This window comes from Neolamprologus brichardi, chromosome 14 (genome assembly GCF_056152115.1).
Source record: "Neolamprologus brichardi isolate AB-2024 chromosome 14, ASM5615211v1, whole genome shotgun sequence".
In the NCBI taxonomy this organism is placed as follows: domain Eukaryota; kingdom Metazoa; phylum Chordata; class Actinopteri; order Cichliformes; family Cichlidae; genus Neolamprologus; species Neolamprologus brichardi.
In genome coordinates this window covers 30,949,466-30,969,326 of record NC_142117.1, presented here as the reverse complement: position 1 = coordinate 30,969,326, position 19,861 = coordinate 30,949,466, and the positions used below count along the sequence as shown (strand labels likewise).

At 38.9% G+C, this 19,861-nt stretch overlaps 1 protein-coding gene across 2 annotated transcripts in view; it reads right to left on the bottom strand.

The window, feature by feature from the left end:
- Window positions 1-19,861, bottom strand: part of nbeab (neurobeachin b) — a 201,267-nt gene that overhangs the window by 18,837 nt on the left and 162,569 nt on the right. For both annotated transcript variants that reach the window (XM_087851111.1, XM_087851113.1), the window contains exons 44-46: window positions 17,801-17,913; window positions 5,554-5,694; window positions 4,390-4,509 (exon numbers count right to left, since the gene is read on the bottom strand). In XM_087851111.1, the coding sequence (XP_087707237.1) occupies window positions 4,390-4,509; window positions 5,554-5,694; window positions 17,801-17,913 (374 nt within the window). The remainder of the gene's footprint in view (window positions 1-4,389; window positions 4,510-5,553; window positions 5,695-17,800; window positions 17,914-19,861) is intronic.

Genomic DNA, 19,861 nt, shown 5'->3' with positions numbered 1-19,861 from the left:
TATTCCAGGCAGAGGTGTTAGGTGTGTTAAATGAAACGGGAACTGAGTTGGGTTTTTTTCCTTGGTCTTTGGGTTCTTGTGATGGGGTCAGGACCTTGCAGTGGAGGGGAATTCAGCCTGGTAAAGGAGGCCCCTATGTACAGCCTGGTGTGATTCTATACATGGAGAAAGAGGGCAAATATTTACCAGAGGTTCTAGACAAGACTATTCCTAAAGGATTTCTCACGTGTAGAATATCCTAGTGATGTTTCTTCTTTTTTAACACAGTAAGTACACATAGCACTACTTGCTGCAATCAGTCTGTAACAACTACGAGTTGATTGTTACAAATAACTGTTATCATATCTATTTAATTAGCCTTAAAATCTACAATAATTCTCACAATTCCATTATGTTTGCCACCACTCCACTAGTAGATGGTATTTTCACGCTAAAAAAAATGGAGCAACATTTTAAACCTTTCAAAGAAAATGGAAGAAACAAGCACATCAGGATGAAACAAACACATAACCTAGACCAACTGAAGGTACGTCTGAGGAGAAAGGAAAAGTTTGCAAGTAGTTGTACTTATTAACCTTTCCTTTCTTCTCAGACGTAAAACACTTTCTGTGGCTGAATTACGATGCAACTTTAATTTTGTCAGCACTACTCAAAAGCGGCGAAAACAAGTAAATCAGACAAAATCATTGTTGCGGAAAACAAGATATTTAGAATGGATAATATTAATTTTACATTTCATGCTTGTGCTACCAAACTGGCAACCTTTGTAGCACTAGTGCTATAAGCTAACAAAGTTAAGTACAGCCCTGATAATGGACTACAGAGCGCTGGAAAATAAATTCAATTCACTAGATTTCTTTCTGAAATGCTGTAAGTGCTTCCTTCGTTTGTTCTCCAATGCCATGTGCCAAGACGATGCAGGGCAGCCATCTAAGCTTTACTCCCTCAGAGATCAATTATGTCACTAATAGTGTTACATCCTTAGTGGATATCATAGCTCTTCTGAAAAAGAAAGCAACAAATCAGAGAAATCAGAGACTCTATCATAACTCACAAAAGCGCACGAGAAGATCTTCGCTTGGTCTGGAAAAATATTTTGTTTCTCAATGAAAAAAAGCCATTTGTAAAGCTAAGACATCTTACTACTCCTTACTTATAGAGGAAAACAGGAACAACACCAGGTTTCTTTTTCTCACTACAGCCAGGCAGACAAACACTCTACACTCTACACACTAATTTTAACCAGTAATGACTTCACAAATAAAATTTCAGTACTTAGGGAAAGTATTCACAGTTGTCCCACCTATGTAGTATTAAGTATGACAACTACAACTGTAGCTATTTATTTAAACTCTGTATCTCCTATTGATTTTTCCAAACCAATAATTTCTTCCTCCAAACTATCAGCATGTCTATTAGACGCCATTCCTACAAGGCTGTTCAAAGAAATCTTAAATAGATTTACCCCATCTCCCTATTCTCTCTTTTTTTCTTCTCTCTTTCATCTCACTCACCAGTTGCAGCAGATGGCTTCCCCACCCTGAGCCTGGTTCTGCCAGAACTTTCTTCCTGTAAAAAGCAAGTTCTTCCTTTCCACCACTGCAAAGTGCTTGGTCAAAGGAGGTTTTCTCTAGAGTGCTGCAGAGTATTTACCTTGCAGTATAAAGCACCTGGAATTGACTGTTCTTCTGAATGGGCACTATAAGAATAAAGATTAATTGAATTGAAGTGAGTCATGTATACTTTACTGCTGACTATTACCCAAAGCACATTATGTGTATTAGGATAGAGTTTTTATGCCAGTCAGCCTTTTATATATTTATAAATGGAAGAGACCTTACTTGAGCCACTATACATAACAAAAAAAAGGCATAGAAATGCTGTAAAGACTGTCCTGGAAAGTCACAAAAATATCAGCTTGTAAAAAGATTTTCTTTTTATTATTTATTGATGACATAGTTATAGCATTATTAGATTAAATAATGACCTGTGGCAAACAATCCATAAAGTACTGCATGTGCTGGATAGGTAAACGCAAAAAAAAAAAAATGCTGACTTCAAAGTAAATTGGTATTTTGCAGTTCCCACTGTGACCCAGTTCTGATCACTCTAAATGGCTAAGTGAGTCAAGCATTTGCACAGCCAGGCATATGCACACAAGGAATGCAGATCCTCCACTCTGTCCTCATTAAAAACATGTTCAAAAGACAAGTTAATGTCTACCTTTTAGCGTGAGAAAATAAAGCAGGGTACAAGTACCTTAACTCTTTGTATTTGGCTTGTTTTATGAATGCAGTGTTTGTCAGATTCAGTGGTCCTATGGAGTTTTATATTGCCTATGGGATACATAACGTGCTGGGCTTTCAGGCAGCCATAAATCACTGGGTTTTGAAAGAGCGAGTTAGCATGACATGGTACAGGCCAATAACCCTGCTGGTCTGCTGTTGGTCACATTTCACCCTCTGCACACGACAGGGAAGGGAGTAAAGTAGCCATTCCTCTCTGCTTCCTCCTGTCTCTCACATACACACAGCCACACTTTCCCTCCTCTTTTTCATTTGTAAACTTCCTGCCGTAACTCACCGCCAAGCCGTTAAAACTGCCAGCTCCGTTTTCAAGCCACCCTCCCATGGCAGCCATTAATTCTGCAACAGCATTGTAATGGGCTAACAAGTCAATCACACAAGCCTCCGTTGCTTTACACTGTGTCACCTTAATGACATGTTCGTCAAAATCTGTCACCAACGGAGTGCTGCTGGATTCCTTCAGACAACATGGTGGCAGTTCTCTCTGTGTGCATGAAGACGAACGTGTAGATTTGTGTCCAATACCTCCAAGAAAAGTCTCCTCGTCTTTGCCCATAGGTGGCTGTGCCAGCTAAACATAACTACACCAGTGCACACCGAAATAAATGAGAAGTATGGATGCACATTAACATTAATGATGGGGTGGTCGGGGAGGTGAGGGCTTGGTCGGTGAAGGGTTGTTTCCATTTGACTTGCTCTTTTAGGAGGTCATCCCCATCAGGGGTTCAGACTGCCTTGGTCTTGTTGTCATTACTGCTGGAGGAGGTTGGGGTTAATGAAGGAGAGACCCTGGTAAAAAACAAGCTCCCTTTAAATTAGAGGCTCAGTGGGCCGGCTTGGTGTACTGGGCTGAAATGACCTTAACCCTGTACTCTCTGCTGGGTCTGGGAATGGCATTTTTGTGTCTGTCTGGCATGCATGGAGACCTGTTTCTGTGCCTGCCAGACAAACAGCCTATCCTTTTCAAAAGAAGGACTATGCTGAGCAATGTTGTTAACACAGGTATGCGGACCAAAATTACACATTTAAAAAGACAATCTCAATAGTTTGGAAGGTAAATGATTTTTTAAAAGATTACAGCAAATAATAACGTTAAATTTCCTGATTGTTTACCATGTTGCACTATGACTAATTCATACAAGCTCTTGCACAATATTTTCCTTCTACTAATGCATTATGAAATACTGGTAGCAATCCTGTAGTGTCACGCACAGTCCAGCAGCTCTCCTAATAGATCACTGGCAATGCTATGTGTGTAAAAAGAAATGCATGCAGACATACAAGTAGTTGAAAGTAGACTGTATTTGTTAACAGGGTGGCGTTTGACTATTCAGTTGTTCACTGGTTTGCAGCTTTCTACCTCTGCCTCACATGGATTGCTAGCTGCTCTCCCCCAGATTCTGGCAAGTAAAAGCTCTGTCTGTACATAAAAGACTACATTTTAAATAGCTTTTGTCATTAATGCTTTATTAATTGCCCGCGGCAACACTACCCGATGCAGGGTGTGCTGGAAATATATGACACTTTGAGGTCAGTGTGTATCCCTGCTGCGTGTTATGCAGTGGGCAAAACGGAGACAAATCAGCAGGGTTCAGCATTTTCGATGACTGCTCTGTGGATTTGCGGAGAGATGGTTTTGTTTTTCTCTCAGATGCAGACTTTGTTCAAAAGCAGGATTGTTCTACCTCTGAGATAGTTTGCTCTCCGCATGAGATAAATCAAATGTGCATAGGGTATTCCCGTGCACTACAGCTCTTTGAGATTCACTGTTTGGAAGAGGCATTTATAATTGATGGTATATATTTTTGCAGTGGTTTCGAGGCACAGAAAGGAGGAGAGCATATGAAAAAAGAGGCTTGGTTTGGTATTTTGCAAAATATATAGATGTATGCTACATTACTATAATTTTGCATTGACTTGTGCAATAAATTCTTTTCAACCATCTTTGCTGTAAGAATTGCCTTTCGAAGACCCACAAGTCCACAACACAAGCTTTAAAAAGGAAACTAGCAAGGAATCAAATGTATATCAATTGTATTTATAGATACAGATGTTTTAGTATATCCTTTGTTGTGATTCTCACCTTTACATCTGAGGTGTCCCTCTGACAGTTTCTCCAGGATCGGGAAATGCCTGAAAACGTGCGGTCGGGGTGATCGAATTTGTTGTTGTTGGCACTGAGGAAGAACGTGGTGAAGGGCTCCTATAAGGAAAGATGTATTCATCACAAAAGTCAAATATCTCCACCCAGATTTAAAGTCCTGATTATTATTTTCTCACCCTCTTGACATCTAATTTGATTGCACCTGTCAAAATCTGAGAATTTAAAATATTTTTTCAACCTTGAGGATTAAATTTTAAATGCACAGGACTAGTCTGAATTTTCTGTATTATTCACTGTTATTTTTTCTGTAGCAGAGATCATACTTTCATTGTATCCAAGCCTGAGGGAAAATTAATTAGTGCTCTTCCTGAGTACAGTAAGCCATAATGATAATTGGCTCAAATTTGGTTTTCTTAGACTGAGATGGCAACCATTGCCGGTTGGAGCGGAAGGATCACTCACCAGAGGAAGAAAGAGATTGTGAGAACAAACCCAGTGAGGCCAATCTAACTGCTGTCAAGGGAGCTCCCTCAGTTCATCAGCCTGTTTCTACTAATGACGGGGGAGGGGGAGAAATACAGTACAAATTCCTCATAAAGCGCCTTCAAATTAGTAAGATTTTTTAAAATCACATGTGCAGCAACTCAAAGAAGTGGTGGAGGTTGGAAGAGCCTTTTTTGTTGGGAACAGACTGGAAGTACATGTTCTTCCTCCTCCTCTTCTAGAGTAAATGAGGACAGTGCTCAGTAACCTTGATGGACATGTCTCCAGCGCTCACTGGGTTGCCTGAAACACATAAACCTGTCACAGCAGCCTCTGTAAATCATTACCCAGCCACTCTTTATTTAGTTCACATATGCTGGTTTACTGGCCTGTGAAATGTGTTTTCTGAGCGCCATTGGTCTAACTCAGGCCCAATCAAATTGAGATGTCGAGCTGCTTCCTGTGCAGAAGCCAACAGACCTCAAAGAAACAGCATCATCAAGTCTGACAAGTGACAATCAACTAATGCAGACAAAAAATGAAAAACTCTCTGAGGTCTGGGTTTGACTTCGTTCCTATTCACATACTTGACTAATTCGGGGATTTTGCACATAGTACAATAATAAGAGGGAGGGTAGCTGCAGGAGAGGTTTTACTCACAATTCTGACAAGCCAGTGCAGGGCGGTGGCAGCTGTGGAGTAGTGGGTGTTGTAATGACAAGGTGGTGTCTGGTCATCTTCCCATGACTCATAACGTTCAGTGAAGAATGCTGCACGCTTTGGGTTCAGGGCACCAATAGGCTGAAAAGGAAATGAGGACAAAACAGGCTTAGTTGTGGCAATTATCGATTTTCTTGTATTCCGTTTCCACTTAAAAGCCTTTATAAAGATGTACTACATATGCTTTGTACAGTCATGTGAAAAAGTTGGTTCACCATCTTTCAGTTGTAAGGTTTTTACACTATCAGGGTAAACAAATCTGGCTTTACCGGGTTCTAAAATGATTTCAATACAATCTCAGATTAACAAAAACACACGATATTTCACACTGTGTTGTTTTTTACTTAACAAAAAACAAAGCCAAATCCAGTGCCCCCCATTAATTTTCTGTGTTGCTTTATAAGCCTCTTGTATCACAGTGGAGGAATTTTTGGCTCACCCTTTCCTCACGATATAAAGTTAATTGAAGTTTGCAGGCATTTGTTCATGCACGACTCCCTTAAAGTCCCACAGCATTTCAATCAGGTTCATCTGCTTGATTGATTTCACTTTTTTCCTCCCATTCTGTTGTAAATTTGTTTGTATGTTTGGGATGCTAGTGAAGCAGCAAGGGTTTACTTGGTTTCTCATATTTCCTCCTGCAGTTATGCACTTTGGCTTAGTTTTTGTTAATGAATGACAATGGGTAATATTTCATGTGTTGTTTTTGATCTGAGGTTGTATTTACCCAAATTTTAAAAAACAAGAAAAAACTAATATTTTTATTATGTGTTGATATATAAAATCTTAGAATTGAACAATGGTGTACTTACATGTCTGCAAGTCTCGTGTTTTGTAAGGCAAACAAACCTTAGAGTTGGTCCTTTTATAAATTTTAATTGACCCTAAAGTCTTAAAGTGTGTTGAGGATTATTTGTCCAGTGCACTAAATTTAAAAGTTTGTGGGGGGTTTTCTGTTTGTTTTCTTCCCTACTATGAACAAGTAGGATGTCACATGATGTAAAGATAAATGTGTCATCATGTCTTTTGTTGATACCTTCCTTCTTAAGAGTTTCTGACATTTCTGGTTATTTCACAAATAGAAGACAATGCGAAAGCTTTTTTTTTTAAACAAATGATATTCAAACAATGAATATATCAAAGTAAAGAGAGCCAAATAAAATCCTGTTTTTCTATGAATACAACAACAACTACAGTATAGAGTTGAAATAACCAGACATATTGTATGTAGGACATGTAGCTGTCATAGTGGCATAAATCTCAGTAATGAACCTCCGTATATCCTTAAGGGTCAAATGTACAGGTTCAGTGTCTCTGCAGAATTTTGTATGCTGTGAGACAACTTAGTCATTCATTATCTTCTTGTTCAAAATATTCACCAAGCATAGTCAAAATAGACACAAGCTGCAAATAGCTTATTATTCAAATTCAAAACTGAATAAAAGAAAAAAAATCATTGCTACAAGTATTCATGATAATAACAACTCTACTGTTATAACTATAAGCACTCAAATTGAAGTTTAAGCAAGGCTATGTTGTAGTTACTGGTGCTTGCTGTTTTTAAACTGGGCTAGGTTTGCACTTAAGAAAAAAAAATACAGAAATTTCAGCGAGTGTTTGTTTCAGTGAGGACTGTGCTGCAGAATTTTAAGAATGTTCGTAAATAAAATGAAAGATTTAAAAAAAATAAGTCATTTTATTCTAACATAAATATTCTGTATTTATATGTTATTCGTTACTGTATGCCTGCATGAGTATTTGATATTGCTTTGTTGTTACCACATCACAACCACGTTTATTAGCCTGACTTGTAGCCACCTGCTTGGCCTGCTAAAAAACTGGAAATAACAGCTTTTGGCATTTTCTGCAACACTTAACTATAAAGCAGTTCCTTTGAAAAAAATCTCCATAAGATCTAAGGAGACATTTTGAATTTGGCTTATGGTTATCTCACATAACAGAAAGTTATGGGTCCGTATATCAGAGACAGACGCAAAAATCATAAACTCATCATTGCTATTATACAGTGTCAACTTAGATCTCATATTTTTTCAAAAGAAAACTATCTTCTCTGTGAATTAAAAAAACTAAACATGAGTGCTAAACTGACTCGTATAATATAATCCACTTGATCCCTGGGCAACAAGACTAGTCAGTCCTGTGTTGTTTTGCATGCATAATTTCTAAATATTACAGCACGTCTCATGAGTCATCTCCAATCTAAATTAAATTTTTATGTACATGCAAATCTATGGTGGTCATGCAAAGGTTATAGAAAACAACAATGCTGTATAAGTCTGGAAAAAAAGCATAGAAAATTTTTGTACATTCCTAAAAGGCACTTTCTACTTTTTACTTTGTAGCCCTCACTATTTGGCTCATCATTGCAGTTTGGAAAAACTATAGTGCATGGAAAAACAACATGTGAAGCACACCAATTCCTGCATGGGGATATGGATAATTTGCTTACCTATGATATCAAAATAGTGAGAGTAACATTATGGTCCAAACATTTTTTATTTTTATGGGAGTTTTTTTTGCAGTTTTAAAGTAATGAATCCTACTTCACTTATCCTCATAGGAACATCTCAAGCATCTCATGTCAATTAGTGCTCTGTTCTTACTTAAATTAAGAACAAATTAAATGTGTAAATGAAATGTAGCAATAGCTGAAGAATAACTGGACAGAATTAATGTAAAGAAAGCTGCAGAATCTTGGAAGGTACCAGTTGGGACATTTGTAGTAATACTGGGTGGGAAGCGGTGGAAAGTTCAGGGCAGACATGGAGCTTTACTCTGGCAATTGTCTGTCAGAGCCTGTTATTCTTCCGAACCCTTAAAGTAACTGTTGCGCTGTCTTCTGTCTAAAATTTAAATAGGCATGTTGGCAGGGGTTAGCAGGATGGTGCGTTAAGGATGGAGGAAAGAGATATGTGTGTCTCCTACTAAAACGCTGTGGCTAATCCATGTGGATTAACCCTAGCTGACCTTATTTACACCCAACACACCCATCATGGCAAGCACTTTACTCTGAACTGCTACTCTTGGCTTTAACACAGTGAGGGAGTTAATATTTATTGGGGTGGCCACTCTGATGCTAGTACTTACACATTTGGGTGGCACAGAAAATGAAGTTTTCCTGTATTGTAAATCACTGTAACCAAACATTATATTTGTTGGTCACTTGATCTGAGAATTTGCTTATATAGGCATGCTGCACTTTAGTAGCACATGATAAAGACCAATGTGGACATTGTTAAAAACTGCTATAACAATAGTAGCTACTGAATCTCAATTTCTGTGCATGTGCCCTTTATGGGCTATGTGCATGTGTGGGGTGGTCACCCTTTAAATCTCCACCTGGGTCAGCAATCCTTTGTGCTTTAAGACATAGCTGTGTTTAGTACCAGGAAAATACAGTGAAATCTAATAATGCAACACTGTGTTATATTACTGGAGGCTTAGACATTGAGGTAAGCCACAGCCATGGTTTTAAAAGTGTACAATATACACTCTTAAAATTATCAACTGAAGGAAGCGGAAGATCAGTTTTTCAGAGAAAAAAAAGATCTTAAAAAAACCCCAGTATGGCTAGTATTTTTAGAAGAAAAGTTTGCTCATTATTAAAAATACTCCCCATAATATGCGCACAAAAAACAAGCAGAAATGATTGAAACTTCACAGCTTTGCATTTAAAAAAAAAAAAATGTTGCCTAATTATTTAGACCCCATAAATAATCACTGCTATATATATATATTACATCTATCCAATTATTTCCACTGTTAGGCAAAATCTTAGAGGTTTTTTTTTTTTAACCACAGCCTTAGCAATAACTTCAATATTAAACTGACTCCATCACTGGGTTTTAGCCCTTTGGCAGCTGTTTCATTTTTATGTGTTTTAAGGCAACAGAATTACTCCCATTAAACATACATTTAGTGGTGAATAAATTGCTTTCTCTGCCTTTTCAATCACCTCATCCAATATGAGAGCCTTAGAAGCATATTGGCAGTCAATATTAATATACTCAGTACCACTGAATCAGTTGCACAGGGGGAAGGGTGACTGGTAATGTAATCAATGGCAGCTTTTCTACCTGGAAGCTGCAGCTCAGAGGTCAGAAGAAATAAAATAAAAGCAGTTTGAGGCTTATGTCTATTCTAACGTTATTAAAAACTGCACTGTTATTGTTTTAGCTGGGTGCAGTCAGTATGAAACCTCAATATGGGAGACTCTCTTGCTCACTGAGAAGATTACCATCGTATCTGCGTATGGTGCACTGCACATTCCTGAAGCTCTAAGTCAAAACTAAATGCAGTCTCTTTTTACTTTTTTCAGTCCTTTCTTAAAATCTAATGGCAGTCCACATCAGTGTTAGCACAATTGAATAGACTGAAAGAGAAGTTTATTGAGATCTGCGCAGATTTATGGGGTGATAATAGCCTTGCATGTGACGTTTTGGCCCAGCTGGATTGGGGTGTAAGCCACAAGACGTCTCACACTCTGTAAAAGCACTGCTAGTGTGACTAATGCAGGTTAGAGCTGTATAAAAGATCCAGGTAAATACATGTGACAGGGGGAGAAAAGTGAAGAAAAGACAGCTGAAGGTACTAATGAGAATAAAGAGGAATGCCAAACCGGCAATAGTGGTAATTTTGTAAAAAGGTTTACTTGCTCAGCTTAATATTATGGTACCAAAGAGAAAGCTGGAAAATTTACTAAAATGTGTTGAAATGAGAGAATAGGTGACATATTTTGATGAAAGACTATAACAATTAACTACACTAAGATTTATAATTTGGGTACATTCAAAGTGCCTCAGCCTCTGTACTGTGATTCACAGCTACCAAGACTTCTACCTAAACTAACAGAAACTGGAGCACCAAATTAATTGACAAAGTATTTCCTGTTAATTCTTCTGTGTGGCTCTACATTCATTTAAAAAAAAAAAAAATCCATAGCTAAACACCTTCCAACGTGTTTAGCTGTGCAAGCATAAATGGAATGAGGCATTTTCTATGTCATTTGTAATGTAGTGCAGAAGTGCTTTTTATTTCACTTTCCAGAAAACATGTGAGGATAACTAAACAAACACACTACATGGGAAAGCCACAAGGCCCAGGTCGCTGAAGAACAGGGTTTTTCACACATTTGTTAAAGGGTGATTGTTCAAAACTGCATAAGTCAGGGTTGTTATATAGCTAGTACAAACCAAAAATATGGGCTATGAAGCTGACAAATACCAAACTGGGCGTGTCACACATGATGATATAGTTGTAAACATACTATCATGAAAAAGATTTTGCCCCCTTCTTGACTTGAGTAAATACAAAATATAGTTTGTAACTGATGATTTCATTTATTAAGGGAAAAAGACTATCCAAACCTACCTGACCCTAAGTAAAAAAAGTACTTGCCCCCTAAACCTAAAAACGGTTTGCCAACAAGGACTGCAATCAAGCTTTTGTGATAACTGGCAAAAAGTCTTTCACAACATCGTGGAGGGATTTTGGTCCACTCTTCTTTCCAGAATTGTTTAAATTCAGTCACACTGGAGGGTTTTCGAGCATAAATGGCCCATTTAATGTAATGCCAAAGCATCTCAATCTGATTTAAGAGTACACTTTGACGAGATCATTCCAGAATCTTATATTTGATCTTTTTGAGCCATTTAGAGGTGGACTGTTCTGTTTCGCATCATTGTCCTGCTGCATAATTGCAATTGAGCTTCAGAACACAAATGGATGGCCAGGCATTCTTCTTCAGGATTTTCTACTTGAGAGAAGAATTCCTCATCATTCCGTCAGTTACAGCAAGATGTCCATCTACTGAAGGAGCAATGCATCCTCAGAACATCACACAACCCCCATCCTGTTCGATTGCTGGTATGATGTTTTTTTTACGGACAAGAGGGTAATTGCTTCTTCAAATAGGGCCAGGTAGTTTTAGATAGCTTTTTTCCCTTCAGTGAAATCATCTTTAAAAAGTGTGTTTCACATTTATCCAATGGTATCGTTATTCAGTGTTAAAATCCAGTCGATAATCTGAAACATGTAAGACAAATACGCAAAAAAGTAAATAAACTCGGTAAATAAATTCAAAGTATAGTTGTTGAACAGTGGTCCGTGTGTAGACTGCATATTAGGGTAACAAAAGCAATGGTCACGTATTTGTAAAGATGAGGTTGTAAACTGAAATCTTGTATTCATGCTTAATAAACTCCCTTTATTACTCCAAAATCAGCACCACACTGTAGAGTATTATGATTCACCATCTTAAAGAATCATGAGCACATATCTGGTTGTACCAAATCCAACTGCAGCTACAATTACATGATTATTAACAGAGTAAATCTTTATACTAATTGAAAGAAACGTTTGTCTAATTAGTTCTCATTTTAAGCTATGAGCGCAACCAGTTTGTGACAAAATAAAGGGTGACTTAAAGTCCACACATTGTACTGAAATAACTCTGGGTAGCCTGAAAAAGAGACTACATCCATAACATGTTTGCCTAAATAATGCACTCAGCTACAACTGCATGCAGGACTGACACAATGAAGCTCCCATGCAGTTGTTCTAGTGGAATTTAAGCATAAAAAATAAGGACACTTCCAGTTTACCCCAAATTCTGTACATGTCCACATTTTTGCTATAATACATAAAATCTCTGTGTGTTTGTTTCTTTGTCTGTGAACGCTTCCTAGACCAAATGAATTTGAACAACAAAACTTTGCATACATGGTACATCTTGGGTCCTGTAGATTCATATCTATATTAGATATCATGCTGCCAAGTATCCACCTACCAATGGGCTAAATTGACCAGTTTTTAGCACTTATACATCTATAATGGCTTATAAAAATCATTCTATCCATTTTATCTCACAACAATAACATCTAATTTATATCCCTAAAAGCTGAAGTAAGCATGGTTTATTATGATAGCATCACATTGCCAACCAACCACCTAGCCATGAGCTAAAATGACCAATTTTTCACATATGAACAACAGCTCCCCCCCCCCCCCCCCCCCCCCCCCCCCCCGGCCTTTTTTTTTTTGCCAACAGCACCAACAGGCCTTGCCCATTTGCATGGGCATGTTGCTACAGGCTTATAGTGCACACCTCAATGCCTGGTGTCATGGTTTCCTGTTCCAGTATTAAGAAGGCATACTAGTCTATTGAAAGATGTCTAAGTATGATTGTTTAGGTTTACTTCTAACATTGAATACATCTGAATAATGAACTATGTGGTTGATCTGTGGTAAAAAAAAAAAATTCCTTAAAACCTTAAAAAAACAAAAGGACAAAATGTATAACTGAAACGATGTCCCAAAAATCGAGGTTTAATTAAACTGGTTATGGAGAATGAATGAAATACGCCAATGAATAATGTATGGAAATATAAAAAGTTGATTTTCTGTTTAAACAACTGTACAGAATAATGTACAATGTCTCCAGTAATGTAAGAAAAGACACAAAGGATTTCACTGGTCGCTTATTCCTGTCATACTCACCATCTGTTGATAAGCAAAAATCAAGCTTTGCTTGCATCTGTTCAACAAACAATAACAACCTCTTACCTTCTTCTTACATTACATATCACACTGATTACAGATATAAGACCATGAAAACAACAGCTTCAGACAATGCCAAACTTTCTTCCCATCTGACTTCATTTCTTCTATAACACCTGACCAAGGGAAATGCAGCTAAACAAAGTGTGATCAAACTTGGATTTAACTTCAGATTTAATCAGGATCATTTGTGGTGTTGCACTCCAAAGATGTAGGAAATGAACGTGGCTATTGGTGAGTGAGCGTGCAGAGAGTGTCTCCATTTGTTTGGTCATATCTAAGCTACCTCCCAAAGAGACGCATATTGCATTTTATATTTCAAAAGAAATTACATTACAGTATGTTGCTGTGGTGCTCTGTCAGGGGAAGTCACAGTCGTTTTTGCTTGCCTCGTCAGAGGCAGGGCTGCATGCAGCTCCAGTCTAATGCAATCAAGTTGCTCCAACTCAAGATAAAGCAGATGTGCTCCAAACAGCCTGACTGGAGCGGAAGTGTGAGTGATGAAGCCTCCATTATAGAGAGAAAAGTGTGGAGGGAGTGCTTTGCAGCAGCCAAGCTGTGTCTGTGTTACTGAAAGTTTTTCTGTTAGAGATTCTCAGCTCAGAGAGGAAGAAAATAGCCTCCTATATATTATAGCTCTTTCAAGACCATGAGGGTTTTTTTTCTCAAATTTGTTAAGGTGGAAATATACATTTAAATTGAATAAAATCTGCGCTTGTGTCACATTTTTGTTATGTCTGTCAAAATGTTTTTCAAAAGATACACGTAATAAATTTTTCTGTGTGAAGAAGAAGCCCGTTGAGCAACATCTGCTTCCTTTGCTTTCTTATGCAATTAAATACATTTCCATCACATCATTTAACAGCTATGAGGAAGATAGTTTCCATACATCTATCATCTACTTGTCACTTTGTCAAAAAATAATCATTAGAATCTAATGAAACACTTCATTGCATGAGAATGTAGCTGACATCCAAATATGCAGAACTCTGGCCTCGAGGCAAATCGACACAGCATTCAGCAGAACTTTGAAGCTAACTGAATGCAGGAAATGTAGGTGTGTACAGGTTTGGGAGGTTCTCATTAAGTAGATCAGTACGGATGTCGAGCAGTTTAGACAATGCTGTCCATCAAGTGACAGTTGCACATAATTGGAAAACAGGTCTCAAGTATGACTCGTCTGTGAGAAAGAAAACCTCCCAAACTGTGCAATGTCCCTATGAGGTTATGAATACTAATCTAATAACAATTTACAAAGCCTTAATGTTGCCTAATTGTACTGCAATTATATTGTATTAACCTAAGAGTAATGATGTGATAGTTTCACAAGTGACAGGTGATATTACATTGGGTGACTTGATTTTACTAAACCACAGGGCAAAAATAAACAGACAAGTTAAAATAAAAACTTTATTTGAAGAACATTTGTTGCAGCCCGTAATGTGGGGTATAATCTGCTAAGTTCGGGGACAGCCTGAATTCCTTCAATATAAAAAACAAGCAAAACATGCTTTTTTAAATTTTATTTCATGTGATAGACTGAGAGCCTATCCAAAGCGTAACTAAATGTACTATTTTCCAGATCTTCCAGTTACCAAAAGCAGACAAATTCTGAGATACCAGTGAGCTTTAAAAACTGTCCGTCTTCTTTCACCTTCAATAAAATTTGCATTGGAGATGAGTAATTGGTGAGAATTTGCAGACAGGTCTGCATCTTCCACAGAAATTAGCTAGCAACACAGTAAGGTTTTTGGTGCAGCAACTTATTTGCGACCAATTTCACCTAGGGACAGCCAGCATCCGCTTACCAGTTGGTCAGAAAATACACATTTTTCTCTTATAATCCACAGTTGCCAGAGTGTGCTAACTGGTCCCTCGGCCTGTGTGACTGGGCTCATAGAAGTTAGCACTGAGGTAGAGAGTTAGCCAACAAAGATGGACACATTCTGTGTGAGGTATTTCTAAAACACCAAAAATAATAATAATGCCCCCATTGCTATAACTTTGGATATAAATGAAGATCAAACTGACTGATAGTGGGGAAAAAATATACAAGGCTAGAGCAAACAACATCTGAGATCACTTATCCTCGACTAGGTTAGCAATAATTGTGTTGGTCCCCAGTTTGAATTATTTGCTACTAAAAAAGTCACAATCCTTAATTAAATCTCTACACAGAAATTTTACTTGCCTCAACAGCGAGTCATTCCTTCAGGGTTAAAATATTGGTCAATATAGCAGGGGCAATGTGAGCCCAGAGGCTGTAGTGTACATGGTGAGGTTTGAAGAGCTCGGCTTAAAGGCATGTACACATCAACAGTACTGAAAATAAAAGCTAAACAAGGAGTAGAACGACTAGGGTTTTTTTTTTTTTTTTTAGGATTTATGAATATGCAGTAAACAAGGGATGCAGCAATATAGAACAAAAAGACAAGAGTCTCAGCCAACTCGTTAAGAGACTTGGACCCAGTAACAGGACTGATGCGTCATCACCTACCAAACACTTACCCAGAAATCTGACTCAGATTAATCTAAAAAAGACTGAATTCCTCAAGAACTAGTAAGGTATTCTTAATGGTACTAAAACATGGGTTCTGTATAAAACACTTTGAAACGATATCCAGCCTCAATTTCCTGATACATGTACAAATCCCTGGCTAAACACAGAAGAAAGTCACCACCTAATATACAATGAATGTCTCCAGAGACTACTGCTACTACCACTGATCCATAAATGAACAAAAAAGGGCAGATGAAACAGAGAGGAGAAGAGTGGGGGCCTCTGTCCCTCTCTGCTACACCAGCTTATGTGAACTTTTGGAGGTAAGAGCCCCGGGGTTCCAAGGACAACTGTCAGGAGACACAGGCTGTGAACTCATGCTAATGAAGGCAGCTCGGCCCTGTAAACAGCATGGGAGGATGTCACTAGAATACATTACAATACATAACTGTCTCCCCGGGGCAGGAGGGTTCCACATGGCACAGCCCTGATCACTCCCCTCGACACACACATCTCTATACACACGCATACACATTCTGTGGCTTTTTCATCCCACCTGGATACCCCACAGGTAAAGAAAACAACAAGACAAGACACACGACTGTTTGTCCAAAATGTTTTCTGTTTAGTTCTCCAGAGGAGTAAAACCTTTCTTTCTTTCTTTTTTAAAATTACCAATACTTTAACTTGTGACTGATTGTTTCATATTTTATTTCAAAGTCCTCCGTCTCTCTCACCACAAAACCAAGAAAACAGATGCTTTGAAATGGTGAAAATTGATACAAACTGTTGAGAACTGAGATGGCTCTTAGGCTGCGTGTTGGTGCTTTGAGGGGAACGAGGCAGCGATAAAGTGAGTGAGAGAGAGCGCTCAGACAGGAATGTGACTGTTTTCAGGTCAGTGAGCTGGAGTGTGCAGTGGGCGAGAGAGCGAGAGCGAAAGAAAGAGAGACAGAAAGGGGAGGGGGTAAACCTATAAACCAGGCCACAGTTCTGCTGCCTTTTCCCCCCCTCATTCAAAGACAGAGCAAACATAACACTGAACTTTATCTATCAGGGTTGCAGGGCATTAAGGACATTGAATCATAGCTGTTGAGATTTGGCACTGTTACCCGAGCTCTTACTATTGCTCAGCTTGATCTTTTTTGGACAAGCCATATTTAGAACATCTTTCACTGCGGCACTGTGCTGATGAATTCTCTTATCAGTTCATCGACCTTGAAAATAAAAGTATATTACTCGCAGAACTGCTGCATGGCAGAATTTAGAGGAAAAAAAAATATCCTTGAAATTGTACAGTTTGTGTTGAGTGTATGAAGACTCGGGCTGTGCAGACATCCATTATTTAGCCCCCCAAGGATAAAGTTGTCATGAGCATGAGCTGATCATGCTGGGTGTATGATGGTAAATGGCCTGTATTTGTATAGCGCTGTACTCAGGCCCTAAGGATCCCAAAGCGTTTTACACATTCAGTCATCCACCCATTCACACACACATTCACACACTGGTGATGGCAAGCTACATTGTAGCCACAGCTGCCCTGGGGCGCACTGACAGAGGCGAGGCTGCCGGACACTGGCGCCACCGGGCCCTCTGACCACCACCAGTAGGCAACGGGTGAAGCGTCTTGCCCAAGGACACAGCGACCGAGACTGTCGGAGCCGGGGCTCGAACAGGCAACCTTCCGATTACAAGACGAACTGCCCACTCTTGAGCCACGATTGCCCCATGATGAACTCAGTGTTGCCTTGCTGAGTTTATTGAGTTAGACTTGTGGTAGTAAAACATGTAAAAGCCTCTCTAATGCAAGACCACAGAGATATGTTAAGGATATATCCAAAGCACACAGTACAAACTGTGTGTGGAGACAATGCAGCACCAACAAAAGGGAGTAAACATGTATAAAGTAGATGAGTGCATTTCATGATGCTACAATCAGCATTTTCCACTTCAGTGCAGAGACAGCACATGATTCCTTTGCCAGTAAATACCATATTGTTTTACAATCTGACTCCTAATAAGAAAATCCCCTGCCATTAGATCCAGCTGCCCCTTCTTGCCCCTCTTTTTTCCATCATTTTAAGGTGAACAGCCGAGAGGCCCCTGTACCTTTGAGAGGTCTCTGAAGTTCGCTGGCAGGGTCAAGTCCAGCTCCTCCGAGTCATAGTTGGTGAGGACCCAGGGAAACACCGGGTATTGGTTCAGATCATTGTATGTCCTCCCTAAACACACAGAGGAGACAGAAAACTGTGAGTGATGATGGGCTGGAGGCGAACAGAGGGGTTGAAAGCAGGGCAGCGTACACTTGAGGCTTCAGTTACTTTAGGGGATCAACATGCAACATTCCAACAAGCCCCCAATCAGACGGACTTCCTTCCACACTTCACAGAGAGTCTGCCAAGAAAACACATACACTAATGGTAGAAAATGTGAGAATGATTCTGCGTTTCCCATGACTCTGCCTGCTGTGTCTCCTTTGTTAACAGACTGTGGGAACTGCAGGAGGCCTGTCTTTAAGTATATGGAAAACAAGCATTTTCAAGTAGTTAGGAGAAAATGTAATTGCAGAGGTATACGTTCTTCTGGGGGACATGACTTCCAATGCCTGAAATCTCACAGCAAATCTGATTGCTGATTGACCAGATGTTCTCAAAGGAAAATATGATTTTCAGATGAGAAAACTTGGAAACCTGGAAAAGCCAAGAGCATGTACCATGTTGTCAATAACACTTGACTTTTCCTTTGAAGATGACATTGATACAGCTGCAAGGTCAGGTGGTGGCCAGTTGTAATCCAGGAGTGGGATGGGGCTGCTTTTTGCTAGAATTTTTACTGCTTGTGATAAATCATGCTGAAAACTTTGGCTCAAAGTAAACAGAGTTAAAATGTAACAACTTCTTTTCCAGGAAAATGAAACAAAAGGGCACAAAAGAGATTCTAAGGTGTCAGACCATGGTATCCTAGGATATCCTATCTTTATATGATTAAAACAAACAAAGATGTTTCCTAGAAATGTCCAGTGATTGAATACAAGCTATTTTCCAGCTTCTTTAGTTAAACATTCTATACTAAAGAAGCAACAATTCCAGGACTGAAAAATAACCAACTCTACAGCAGAATTAAGCAGACAGTTTTGATCTCTACAGCTAATTTCCCTTTCAAGACACTACTACACATGACATATTACATTGTCATTATTTAGTGAATAAACATAAAGCCCAAATTCAGAACCAATGTATGAAAGTACACCCCATACTGCTTCCACAGGAATTAACTGTCAGAGTTCATTTCAGGCTCCATAGGGCCTCAGATAACATGTTAAATCTTATTGTTCACGTCAGTACAATTAGAAAAAGACTGAAGTAGTATGTTTTTTTTGAAAAACCACCCAAAGAAAGCCACTTCTCTCTAAACTTCTCTCCCCCCCCCCAAAAACAAACAAACAAACAAACAAACAAAAAACAAAAAAAAACCATGGCAGCATGGCTAGGTTGCATATAAAAAAACTACAAGACGTCTGGAACAATGTCCTTGGACAGACCAGACCAAAGTAAGTATGTTTGGCCATAATGGACAGTGCTATGTTTGGCAAAAAAATAAACACAGCATGCTTGCACAAACATCTCATATCAACTGTCAGCATGTTGGTGAAAGGGTTATGATTTGAGCTTGTTTTTCAACCGCAGGACCCAGGCACCTTGCAGCTATTCAGTGGACAAGGAACTCCTCTGTGTACCAAAATATTATAGATTCAAATGTGAGTCCATCTGTTTGACAGCTAAAGCTTGGTCAAAAACTGGGTCATAGAACAGGACGATGCTCCCAAGCACAGCAGCAAATCTACAACATGTGCGGAAAAAGAAAACCATCAAGGTGCTGCAATGGCCCAGTGAAAGTCCAGACTTTAACCCGACTGAAATGCTGTGACAGGGCCTTAAGAAAGTTGTGCTTAAATGAATGCCCAAAGCAGGAACTCCAGCAACACTTGAGGGAAGATGAACAACTTTAATAATTGACCAACGCGTTTCGGCTTAAATGAATGCCCACAAACCTTGATGTACATTGGTTTTCACATTACTCTATTCTAGAGGTTGGGTTTTATATAAATCACCTGATAAATTGTATTAACACCTAAAGTCATGTGTAATTCAAGGCTACTGTGCTACTATA